General features: G+C 46.7%; 1 protein-coding gene across 1 annotated transcript in view; it reads left to right on the top strand.

Moving 5' to 3' along the window:
• LOC118930471 (transmembrane protein 132B) overlaps window positions 1-13048 on the top strand; it is a 328876-nt gene extending 315828 nt beyond the window's left edge. Inside the window, exons 6-9 of the mRNA XM_036921803.2 lie at window positions 3901-4106; window positions 4690-4960; window positions 6745-6936; window positions 7827-13048. Of these exons, the coding sequence (XP_036777698.2) occupies window positions 3901-4106; window positions 4690-4960; window positions 6745-6936; window positions 7827-8975 (1818 nt within the window). The 3' untranslated portion in view covers window positions 8976-13048. The remainder of the gene's footprint in view (window positions 1-3900; window positions 4107-4689; window positions 4961-6744; window positions 6937-7826) is intronic.
• The last annotated feature ends 421 nt before the right edge of the window (window positions 13049-13469 follow it).

The raw sequence follows: 13469 nt of genomic DNA, 5'->3' as shown, positions 1-13469 counted from the left end.
ATCAATCACTGGTTTGGAGAGGCCCATGGTAGATGCAGGGCAGTGGATTTTCAGAATAAAATTTTAGTTAATTAGAAAAGGGGGAGGCGTGTGGCCTGATGGCCAGTTGGAGACAAGTTATGTCTTCTCACCAGAAGGGCAGCAGTTCTCTATCAGAGGAGAATGGCAGAAAGGCCTCTGCATGGGGTTGGCTCAGCAGAGCTCCAGGGAGAGAAGGAAGACATGTGCGGGGGCCAGGTGGGGCGTGCAAGGGGAGGCCAGAAAAGAAGGCAGGTCGGTAGGCCTCGTACACTATAATCTGGAGCCTGGATATTACCGGGTGTGCCATGGGGAGTCCCTAGAGAGGACTGGTGTGAGCAGACAGAGGAGAGCATGGGGCCAGGAGTCAGCAGTCCTGGGGGACAGGGCTTGCTCATGTCACACACATGCATCAAAGCCCTGGGCTGGTAGTGGTCCCTTTCTGCACTGGGTTCCGTACCAGTAAAAGGAGGATTGTGCTGCCTGCCTCACAGAGCTGTTGTGAAGATCAGTGCATTGAGAGAGGAGACAGAGCAGCCCACAGTGAGCTCCTACACCAAAGAGACGCCTGCTACAGTCCATTCTCATTTCATGGTAGTTATGTTCAGTAAAGTACTGCAAACATGCAGTTAACAAATACTAAACCACTCCTTCTGGAGGAAATACACATGCATCTCACATGGATTATAATCTTAAATCCTGAAAACAACTGATCCTCCAATTCTGTTTTCTTTATTTACAAAAGAAAAAAATGAGGTTCACTTTCCGGAGGCCCCTGACAGGAGCTAGAACAGGGACTCACACCCAACCTGCCTGATCCCAGAGTGGAGCTTCTCCAGACCCTGGGCACTGTGCTCCCCACTTCCACCTCCACCCTCTGATCATCTCTGTATGAAGCTGAGCTCAGCTGGAAACATGTGTGGGGTGGGTGGCCCATCATCACTGCCACCACTGACCGTGAACGCGCTGAGTGATATTAGCAAGTGGGCAAATGTGAAAGGCTGGAGTCCACAAATAACAAGCAGTCCACAAACATTTATTTATCATGGTTCTGAAGGCTGGGAAGGCTGAGGTCAGAGTGTGGGTTTGGTGAGAGCCCTCTTCCTGGTTCATAGTCTTCTGGCATGTCCTCACGTGGCAGAGAGCAGAGTGGAAGAAAGCTCTTGGTATTCCTTTTTATAGGACACTAATCCCACCATGGGGGCCCCACCCTGGCAGAGAGCAGAGTGGAAGCAAGCTCTTGGTATTCCTTTTTATAGGACACTAATCCCACCATGGGGGCCCCACCCTGGCAGAGAGCAGAGTGGAAGCAAGCTCTTGGTATTCCTTTTTATAGGACACTAATCCCACCATGGGGGCCCCACCCTCATGCCCTCATTAACTTCCAAAAGCCCCACCTCCAAATACCATCATTTTGGGGATTAGGATTTTGACATACGAATTTTGGGGAACACAGATATTCAGTCCCTAGCATCTAGAATTTCCCTTGTCATACATCCCTGGTTTTAGTATTTAACACAATTAACCCTATTTGAACTGTCTTAATTGAATTAAGGATGGAGGACACATACTTTTTTGAAGGGTGTTGTGCATATCCCAGGAGAAAGAAATCAAATGATAGTCAACATAGAGAATTCCTGAGGCCTTTCACTTTGTTACATTCTTAGTTAATTTTTTTCCATTTAGGCTATGCTGCATCTCCTGAAAGATGGGACAGGTTTAAGTCTGCATGTGATTGGAGAGGGTGTGATTTCATTTCTTATGCACAGAAAGGGCTTCACGGTTTCCAAAGCTGGTGTGTTCCCGATGGTGGGATGTGATTCACGGTGATTTAAAGTGGGATGTGGGTGGGTGGATAGCAGTAGATGAGGAGAAACCAGAATTTTCAAAAAATGCAGCAGAGTTGAGATCTGTACGATAAAAGGTGGGGTCAGGAAAGTTCTAGCAACAGGTGATGGCCAGGTGAGCCAGGGGGAAGACAGAGCCTCATTCTCTTGGGTGTGGTCTGCATGTTGCCACTGAGCCAGGGGTGTGTAGGGGCCTTACCGAGTGTCTCCTGTGCAGGGCTGCGGCGGGAAGGTGGGTTCCCTGTAATGGGGCTTCCACCCCCTTGTAAGTCCCAGAAGGAAGGGCGGTTGGATGCAGCAGAGGGCCAGCATCACAGGACTTGAAAATAAGAACGGGCCCCTCCATTCCATCTTCTGCTCTAATTGACAATCTTGGCTGATTGCTACCTTTACAGTCCTGGGCACAATAATGCAGATTTATGTCCCTCAGACAGTACCTAAAAGACAGCTGATTTACTCAGTTCATTGTTTTCTTCTCCCTTTTTCCGGGGGGCAGAGGACTTGGGGCTGCTGGGTCTGACAGGATGGATAGGGGCTCGGAAAACAAGCCCAGCTCAGCTGCCCTCAGCCCTGTTCATTGCTGTGGGGCCCAGGGTTACCAGGTCTGTGTTACTGTGATTTCAGCCCATCTTCCCACTGGAGGCCTTGAAGATCCCATCCTACATGAAGACCCCTGAAGACATCTGCGAGTGTTGAAGTGGACATGGCGAGGAGCCTGTCTGACTGGGACATAGGGAGGGGTGGCAGCGTCCCACTGGGTATTTTTCCTTGGGTCTTGAATTTCCCTTTCAGTGGACTAGGCTTACCTCTTCCTTCTCTTCATGGGAGTAAATTCATACTCGTGCCCCTTTTCTCTGGGTGGGGGGTGATGGTAATCTGTCTTAGACAACGTGTGGCTCTGCTCTTTGAGTTTGGAAGGTGGTACTCTGCCCTTGCTCTTGGGCCTGGCCTGTCAAGGAGACAGCTGGACATGAGCATCTGGAGTTGGCAGAGGAGAGCTGGGCTGCAGGTACATTCCAGTGAGGAAGAGAAAGTCAAGAATAAGTCCTCATTTTCAGCTTGCAAAATGAACCACCAGGTGGCATTTGGCAGAGTTGAGGGGGCCCACCAGCAGCCCCGGTGAGTGCTGCACCCCTAAACACACTGTGAGACCTTGAGCCAGTGTTCTCATCGCTGGCCTCGGGCTCTTCATCTGTAAAATGGGACTGGGGACCCTTCTCTGGTCTGTGATTCTGCGGTGGATTGAGTGTTGGTTTGGGCCTTCCGCCCATGAAGTGACCCTTCCTCCCTGCTCCCTTGCCCCACTGAGACACATAAAAGACATTTTCCTGATGTCCAGGAGAGAAAGCCATCAACATTCTCCTTGCTTGTCTGGAAGCTGTGAGGTGAAATGGGGGCTTACCTGGCCTCACAGTAGCCTGCCAAGGACATTCAAAGGGCTCCCCAACTGTTGAGTCATGCCCACAACCAAAGGCTGCATCCTCTCCTTCATCCTGCAAAATTATACTTTAATGGGCCAAAAATAATAAGATCCGCATTTCTAGTGCATTCTGAGTATTTTCCTACAAGGATTTAATCTAGTGCAAAGCTCTCTTGTTTTTTTGGGGAAGATCCTGTTTATGGCTTGAATAAAGTGTTTTTTTAGTAACATATGCCTACCTTTGACGCACCTCCAAATATGGTGCAAGCGTGAAATGTGTTGCACCTGGGGTTTGATTAGTGGTGGTTCGAGTGCATAAAAAAGGTAAAGTCGAGGAAAAAAACACACACAAAAGGCAACAAAGGTTATATAACTCCATTAAATTATGTTTATGGTCTCACTTGTCAGTATTTTGTAATACAAAATGGCTTCCCCAGGGTCTGTTTATCAGTATTTGTCACTCATTAGTGCCTACAAATTACCTTTGTTGGAGTCATGTTCTCCTGCTCCTCTTGGTGTCTCATAAATCAGAGCTGTTGCAGTCAGTGAACTTTCACTGTCAGTGTGTGTGCTTTTCCTGCTGATGCATCTGGAGGTTCTAACCCCTCCCCAAAGGTCTCCAACAACTGCGACTCCGTGTTTGTGAATGGGAAGGAAATGAAGAGCAAAGTGGACACGATTGTGAACTTCACCCACCAGCACTTCACCTCCCAGCTGGAGGTCACCATCTGGGCGCCCAGACTTCCCCTGCAGATCGAGATCTCGGACACGGAGCTGAGCCAGATCAAAGGCTGGAGGATCCCAGTGGCCTCCAACAGAAGGTGGGGTGCCAGGGGGCGGGGTCCTCAGGACTGGGAGTTTCAGGCTCCTGGGGCCCAGATCTTTGGGGAAGGCAAATGGCCCAAGGGCCCAAGCCCCAGGGAAGTGGCATCCACACGGGTAACCATAGTCTGGGATTGGGGATCAGGTGGTACTAATTAGCCTTTTAACATGAGGAAATTATAATGGGGATAATAGTATCTACCTCACAGTCTAGTTGCTAGGATTCAGGGAAATGTCACATGTAGCACAGGGCTTGGCATTTAGGGTCTAGTTTCCCTATTGCCTATTGCTCATCCTGTGTTATTCATTCTTAGTCCCTGTTATAAATGGCTGCCTTGCTGGATGGGGGAAGGCAGGGGCTGCACCTCCCTTGTGTGTCCGAGGCAGCTGGCAGCATGGGTGGTACACAGTGACCACCAAAAGGGGCTCGAATGAGTGAGGGTGCTGACGGAGAAGGACCAGTGGGCAGATGCAGGAGAAAAGCCATTCCTGTCATTCTGCACCGTCCCACGGAAACTGGGAAATGAAGTGAGCGGAACTCCTTCACACAGTGATGTCCGTTCTGGTTGGTTTGCGTGCCAGGCCCACCCGAGAGAGCGAGGACGAGGAGGACGAGGAGAAGAAGGGGCGAGGGTGCACCCTGCAGTACCAGCATGCCACTGTGCGCGTCCTCACCCAGATGGTGGCTGAGTCGCCCGACTTGGGTCAGCTGAGCTACATGCTGGGCCCTGACTGGCAGTTTGACATCACTGACCTGGTGATGGAGTTCATGAAGGTGGAAGAGCCGAAAATTGCTCAGTTACAGGATGGCAGGACCCTGGTGGGTCGGGAGCCAGGAATCACCACCGTGCAGGTATGGGCTGCCCGCACCTTGCCACCTCCCCCAGGCCCCACCTGTGCTGGTGAGTGTCCTGGTAGGTGCTGTTGTACAAGTGTGTTATGTGTGTGTAAGAGAGTCATGAGCAACATTGGAGGACTCATCAGTTTTAATAATCTAAACTCAATTTTTGCATTTGGAGAGGGTGGGGAAAAAAATGCCTTATTTCTTTTACCAGTCAAAGCTAAATGAAACACAGTGCAAGCAATCTTTTCCCCACTATGATAATTTACTTTTTATATGTCACTAATAAAAGATGGCAGAACCTGAGAAAGCTAGTTTTATTTCCCTAACCTTGAAGGTTAACCATTTTTTTTACCTCTATTATTATACCTTTAATAGCAAGCAAAAAATTTTTTTCTGAAGACATGTATTTGCACTAAAAATAATTTTAGAAGTCCACAATTAAATGCTTTCTATTTTACTATAATAATAGTAAAACTATTTTCTAGCCAATTTTAACAGGATAATTATCCAGAAATGGTGCAGAATAATTTTTAGTAAAATATAAAATGTTACTCATAGTTAATTAGTCACATTTTAAGGTTGCCAGAGTTGATTTTTGACAAAGCTGGATTAAACATGTAATAATTTGTATTACTTTTCTGTTGCCATGTAGCATATCACCACAAATTTAGCAGCTTGAAGAACCACTAATTTATGAACTCAGTTCTGTAGGTCAGTCCAGGTGAATTTGGCCCAGTTCTGTGCTCTAGTATTAAGACTGAAATAGGTAGTGGCCAGGCTCGGCACATGTGGGGAATTTGGGGAAGGACCCCTCTCCAGCTCTTTCAAGTAGTTGGAAGAATGTAATTCCTCATGGTTGTAAGATTGAGGTGTCTCCTTCCCTTTTGACCACCAGCCAGGGTCCCTCTCTGCTCCTAGAGGTCACCTGTGTCACTTCTTTTGTGGCCCATCATCAATAATGGCTGAACCAAGTCCTTCTCCCACTTTGAATCTGTCTGTCTTGCCCTTCTGACACCAGCCAGGGAAAGCTCTCTGCTTTGAAGGGCTCATGTCAGCACACTGGACCCATGTGGATAATCCAGGACAGTCTTCCTATTTTAATGCCAACCTGACATAGAACATAAACATGAGAGTGATTCCTCATATGCACAGGTTTGAAAGATAAGGCAGGACATCTTTGGGGGGCAATTCTAGAGGGTTCTGCCTACTGGATATTCCGCTCCTTTTGTTAGTCACCTCTGGCTGAAAACTAGATGGTAAAGTAAGAGGAATAGCTTCTTAGGACACTCAGATACCCTTTCCCACTTGGCGTAACTGCTTTATCCAGTGATAATGGAGGCCCCGTACCACCATCATTCCTACCCCTAGTGAAAGGCTCATGCCCACTGGAGGCAATATGAGCAGGAGATGGCTGTGCACCATTACCTTAAAGAATTTTACCACAATTCTGCCATTTTTCACCCCCAACTATTAGTTGTTAGGAAATTGTTACTCTTTGAGTGCCCAGTAGCAAGGTGGGCAATTTTTATTTATTTCCTCTAAGTTAAATCAAGCTCTTCTTGGAAAATACACTGCTATTGTCATGGTATGGATCAAAGGAAAGGAAATGGACCAATACAATATTTGTAAAACCTCTTCAGTTGGCAGGTGTAATTGAACAATAGCATAACACTTACCAAAGCAGTTTCCATTCAGCAGAGGAGAACTGGGGGCACATGTTGGTGGAAACATCACTTAAGGAGTTTAAAATGGTGTGCGGTGCAGAGACTCAAGCTCTCTCGCTTACTCTGAAGGTCCTCTCACCTCTCTCCGACTCCATCCTGGCCGAGAAGACAGTGATCGTCCTGGACGACCGTGTCACCATCGCGGACCTGGGCGTGCAGCTGGTGACTGGCTTGTCCCTTGCTCTGCAGCCGCACAGAGCTGACAAAAGGGCCATTGTCTCCACAGTGGCTGCCCAGGATGTTCTCCAAGCCCCAAAGCAGGTGAGATTTCCACATCCCTCAGTCCCTGGTCAACTGGGACCACTTCTCTCTCTCATGTCCAGTCAAGGAGATCGGAAGGCTACTCATGTCTAATGTCGGGGACTGGTGACCCCCGAAGCTTCCTCCTGCTGTTTATCCAGTCTGGCCTGCTCTGAGAAGAGTGCTCAGTAAACATTTTCCTCATCTGTGCTTTTGTACGTCGACCACATGTCCATAGGCCATTTGCTTAACCTGTGCTAGGCACGGTACACTGCCAGACCCTGGACAAAGGGTCACATGTGTCCACTTTTGCCAAAGCAGGTGATTTTTGATCCTTGGAAATTCCATTGCAGCTACTTGAATAAGCATGGCTGAACAGCACCAAATCGCTACTGTGTACAGTTGTTGCTAACTCTAGAATTCTCCTCCAAGCTGCCGGAGGAGTGGTGCCTTTCAAGCACGTTAGTCTCATAATGCGTCTTTCCTTATGTGCTTCCAGCCACCCCAAGTTTTGCTTCATCAGCGCTGGCTTCCTGACAAACAATCTTGAATGTGATATTATCTTGAGCAGTAGCCTGACTAGTTGCAACTGAATTTGATTCAGATAAATTGCCCAATCTCTCAAAATGTTTTTACAAAGGTCAAAGTCAAATTCTGTTGTATGGCACGCAATAAATTGATATGTACTTTAATGCATTCATTAAAGTATATTATTTGTGCCTTACTTCAGTGGGGCAATACCATATTACTGATGCCAGTTCAAGGCATGCCAAGAACTGTTCAAGATTATGAAGCAGAGAAGTCAGTTTTTCTCAATCTATATTTTAAAATATTACATAGGAAATCATGTTTACATTTGCAAATTTGAAGGAACCTGATCATAACATAACATTTTGGTTTCATTTTTGTAGGAAGCGATTGTCAGTTCTTGGATTTTGTTCAGTGATGGTTCGGTGACACCGTTAGACATCTATGATCCCAAGGATTTTTCAGTTACTGTCTCATCATTGGATGAAATGGTGGTGTCTGTTCAGAAAGACCTTCAGTCCAGATGGCCGGTTGTGGTTGCAGAGGGGGAAGGGCAAGGACCCTTGATTAAATTGGAAATGATGATTAGTGAACCTTGCCAGAAGACCAAAAGGAAGAGCATTCTTGCCGTGGGAAAAGGAAATGTCAAGGTCAAATTTGAACCCAACACAGATGGGCACCAAGGAGGCGCCAATGACATTGAGGGCGCACATCGGGAACATAAAGACCGCCTCAGTAATTCCATAGGGCGGGAAGGAAACCAGGAGAGAGCCATTCAGGAATGGCTCCAACGTGGTGTCTCTGTTGGCCAAGAGGAAAATACCAACAAAAGCACAACCCCCCACTCTCATGCGGAAGGAGAGGACACGAAGTTCCTCAAGAGTCGTGGTCCAGATGCCTTCACCAGCCTCCCCGCTCCGGGGAAGATACCGGAACCTGATAATCCGAGTGACCTTACTATGACTTCACGGGGGCTAACCGACTTGGAGATTGGCATGTACGCCCTGCTCTGTGTCTTCTGCCTGGCCATTTTGGTCTTCTTAATCAACTGTGTGGCATTTGCTTGGAAATACAGACACAAAAGATTGGCGGTGAGTGAGCAAGGCAACATCCCCCATTCCCATGACTGGGTCTGGCTTGGGAATGAAGTGGAACTTTTGGAGAACCCAGTGGACATCACACTCCCTTCAGAGGAGTGCACGACCATGATAGACAGGGGGCTGCAGTTCGAGGAGCGGAACTTCCTTCTCAACGGCAGTTCCCAGAAGCCCTTCCACAGTCAGCTCCTCAGACCTTCGGACTATGTCTATGAGAAGGAAGTGAAAAAGGAACCGATAAATCCATCGGGCCCAAAGAGGAAGAGAGTCAAGTTTACTTCCTACACCACCATCCTGCCGGAGGACGGCGGCCCCTACACCAACTCCATCCTGTTCGACAGTGATGATAACATCAAGTGGGTCTGCCAGGACACGGGGCTGGGGGACTCCCGGGAATTCAGAGACTACCTGGAGAGGCTGCAGGACCACATGTAACTCCTTTCTCGTGTTTGTATTCACCTTTATGCCTTCTGTTTTTGGTGGTGGAGCAGTAAGTTTGATGAGCAATAGGAGATGATGTAACAAAGCCTGGTTTGTGGAGGTCTGCTGGGATCCCTTTCTGAGCAGGTATGAGGTCTGGAGAGCCCTAGCAGCTGGGTTTTAAGCCGGGAAGTGTCTCTAAAACAGCTCCATGTGGGTCCTGGAGGAATCCTAAGATGACCGTGTTCTCAGCTGCCTGGTACTAGCTCAGTTCAAATGTAATCAATCTGACCCCACAGACATTGTTAGTCATCTCGTGACAAAGGGCCGTGTGGAATTAGACAAGACTTGGGTGTTGGTTTTTCTATTCCTAGACCTTTTAAAGCACAGTGGACATTTCTTGCTCTTGGCCTGAGATTGGACATAGTGAGAGATGCTGAATGTAGCCGCCTTTATTTGTTACGAGCGCTGCTCATTATTTTTATATACATTTGCACCTGGACCTGGTTCCTTTGGCTTCTGGAATTCTTGAAACATGAAGAAAAGAAATGTCAGTCATTTTGTTTTCAGCTGTTTGATTTACATGTGAGTTTTAGTCACTGAGGTTTGCCATGTCCACGCAGGATGTCAAATATTCACCAGTTTCCATCCTTTACCATGCAGGGGCAATATCTAAGAAGCTTATCCTCCAATGTCTGTCCTGTTATTGTTGGATTTTCTTGTATTAGATGGGGATATGGGATGTCACTTAAAATATTAATATACTGTGAGGGAGGGCCATCTCTTTACAGTTTTCTACATGATGTTTAAAAACTTGGAGAAGATTTGTGAGCCACATACATTTATTTTTATCTTCTGCTTGTGGAAGACTCATGGGAAACTCCTGGAGTGCATTTCTATGGGCCAAAAGATTCCCAAATAGATGTGTTTATACCAGTGCTTTGTAGCCAGCACAATTTGTTACCCAAACTGAAGTAAAAAAAACTCATAACTGACAAACACCGAAAGGAAATTGCATAGGAAATAGCTTCAGATTAAATTTTCCATTTTGCCAGGACAAAATTTGTTTAAAAAATAAGTGGAATGATGTTTCAATTTAGCAATATGTAAAATCCATCCATACAGTCACCCACCTCAACCATTCAAAAAAAAAATCCTCGCTTGTGAGTCTGGCAGAGAGAAAGTCTATATAGAGTGTGCACTAGTGGAGAAAAGCAATGTGTCCCCCCCACACCAGTTCATAAAAGCAAATGACTATTCCAGGGCTAGAGAGGCAGTTATGATGAAAAACCGTAGCTATTAGAAAGTCAAAGTGGCAAGAGAAGAAAACATACTCCTGCATAACTTCTAAATAAAAAAAGTTTTCCAAAGAGCAGCATGAATGATGTAGAGCCAAGCAAGAATTTCAGATTAGGAAACCATGGCAGCATTTTTATTTATGAAGATGGGCTAACTGGAGAAACAGAATCCAGGCTAGCATGCCTCGTTATGGGCTTTCTTGACTCCTGTGCATCTCTAAGCAACAGAGTTTTAAAGGCCCAAAGTAGAGGGCCTGCAGGAGGTTATCTGACGCAGCTGCTGATGACTGAGCTAGGAGAGGCATTCAGGTGTGCCTGCATCGATTTCTGTGACTGGGAACAGGACAGCCCAGCCTCCTGTAGTCATGACAAGGCAGCGTGAAGTTCCCCTTGGGTCTCTTGCCCACAGGACTATTTGCATCTGTGACCTCCAGGAACCAGTGTTTGTTCCGAAAATCTTCCCATTTGATCTGTGAATGAAGCCAGGAGCCCAGGCATTAGCTTCAAAAGGAGTTTGCAAAGAGATGGCTGACACCTTGTAGGAAGCACCCCTCAGTAGGCCAGAGGAGCCTGCCACTGCCTTGCAAAGCGTGCGGTGGGGAGGCAGCTCCAAACAGGCCACTAGGGCTGAAGAGAAGTGCACATGTGAGTTGAAGCACGGCTATCTGAATGCGTCCTGCTCCTCCCATTAGAGATCCCCAATTTCCTCTCCCTTTGGGTCTTCAACATTCCAGAAATAATGGGAATTTCATTTCTGAAGCTGGAGAAACTCAACCGCTATGAGGTTAAGTTTCTCTCACATACACACAGCCAACTGCCTCCCCCTTGTGAGTGAGACTTTGGGTGAGGGTGTAATTTGGGACGGGGCAAAGGCAGCTACCATCATCAGGGTGAGCATCATGAAAGGGCAAACTAGAGCATTTCCTGTGACCTGTGCCTGATGTGGCACAGCGAGCAGCTGCGGCGCATTCCACATGCTTCTGGTGTCTCGGCAGAGCTGGAAACCGACCGCTGCCTTCAAGTTGCCTCCCCCGGATCTGCTGGAGTTGCCCAGACTGATACAGGATCTGTACAGTCACCTTTGTGGGTTTATGCCGAAACTGAGTTTCAGATAAAAATCAAATGGAAGGTCATGGAGGAGAGCTCCCTTACCATTCAGCACACACTCACCTAGATACACACATACACATGGGTATGTGCGTGTATGCCACAGTATTTAGCAGGAATCTGTCACTTGCTATCGGATTTGACATGGTACTACTCGGCTCAAAAGAACTGCACTGAAGTTCTTTCTGTTTAAGTATTTCCTGCCGACAATGAAACCAGGGATCATATCAGCTTGTTTTCCAACTAGTCAATTTAAAACAAATAGGAACTATACCCCAAATATCCAAACTAAAATGGGGCAAAACATAGATTATTAAGCCTTGAAATACAATTCCCTGGGGGCCGTGCATCTGCCTGGATTTTTTTTTTTTCTGAGGTGTCCAAGGGATTGGTGTCAATATGATCAACATTGATAAAGTCCCTTCCTCTCCTTTAAGAACCGAATGCTTAGACTGCCCCTGGTGCAGACTCCAGCGAGCCCCTTGAGGGGACACCAGGCTGCAAACTCTGCAGTCACAGAAGGGCGGTTCAGGTGCTCCGGGACGACTGGGTAACCTAGGGTGGTGGAAGATGGGAGGCCACTGTTGCCAGGGGCCAGATGCTGCTTCCCAGGCCAGTGCGTGGGGACCAGGGAGCAGTGGCCACATGGGAGAATTGGGGTTTCAACTCAGAGTTGCATCTGAGAGAAAGGAAGAAAAGACCAGGTTTCCCCTGGAAGGACACACCTAGGAAGCCCCAGAAGACTCCGTGCGCGCCAAGAGCTGTTTATACTGCACAGCAGTCGGGGTAGGTTTCCAGGCGGTGGACATCCTTACACTCTAGGCAGTTTACAGACATTAGTGCAGGGAAAAATGGATCAGTGTTTGTCCCGTTGCCACATCTGCAAACTAAGTATTTTGTACTTTGCTAATGTTTCAGTTTAAGAGTTTGCCTTGGTGCATTTTGATCGGCATTGTCTTCTCGCTCTTTTAGAAAGGCACCTTGTCAATAAATGTGGGCGGGTTAAGACACAGTATAGACTCTGAGAACTGTTCCGTCCAGCTTCAGCGACCACAGAGGATGGTTTCAGCTCGTTCCTACGTGTCATTGGCACCATTGCTTTTCTTCTCCAACCGTCTCAAAAATGGCTTCAGTTCTCCATTCAAGTCTTTGTAAATGACATGTAAGATGGTTTATAAACTCAGCAACCGTCTCCTCCATCAAAATTATACATGTGTGATGTATCCCATATCACCTGTATGCAAAGGGACACTGGGTGGTGGAAAAGTTATGCTAACATATGGGTAGCAAATATTTTTTTTTGTAATATAGGCAATATACTGAAACACTACAAGGTGTATTGGAATAAATTCATTTTATAATAAAAGCATGCGAAGCTGTAGCTTTTAAATGTACAGATATCCCACTCAAAAGTATCTAAACTGATGGTGGGAAAAACACTGGAAACTGAGATCATGAAATGCACTGAATCAGGAATGTGGCCTTGAAAGGGCGTGGCTCATGTTGATGGAATCTACCAGAACATTTTGATCCTACTCTCCATTACTTTTGGATTTTTTCCTTTTTTCTTTTTTTCTGGAAATATTTCAGAAATAAAGTGACTTCATTTTCCAAGCATAAAAGGTATATTCTAACCACAGGGTAACGCATCATTTTTAACATGAAAATAAACATTTAAACCTTCCTCAATTGTTTCATTATTTTTTCTACATATTCCTTTTTTAATTTCAGCATCTGTATGATTTGACTATGTATTTTTCTTTTTAGCCAGAGATTTTTAAGACCTTTGATACAGCAAAAAGTGGAAACCAAAAGAAAATGTGTCTTAAAAGTTGCAAACAACTTGTACCTTTGAAAAGCATCTCGTTGCAGGTCAGGGGACTTCCTCCCAGATGTCCTAGGGCTCCTGTCACTTATGTCCCTGTCCAGGGTCAAACCCTCTTGGACTCAGTGTTGATTACAGGAGGCAGTGGCCCCTAACCTCTGTCCCCTTTATTTGTCAATGGCCCATGAATGTGTGTGCTTGGGGCAGCGGCTTGACTAGGGCCAAGGCCCTGAGGTGCTGAGGGCCCAACACAGGCAGAGATCTAGAGGCAGAAGAAAA

This window comes from Manis pentadactyla, chromosome 14, assembly GCF_030020395.1.
Source record: "Manis pentadactyla isolate mManPen7 chromosome 14, mManPen7.hap1, whole genome shotgun sequence".
NCBI lineage: Eukaryota > Metazoa > Chordata > Mammalia > Pholidota > Manidae > Manis > Manis pentadactyla.
This window is presented reverse-complemented; position numbering and strand designations above follow the sequence as displayed.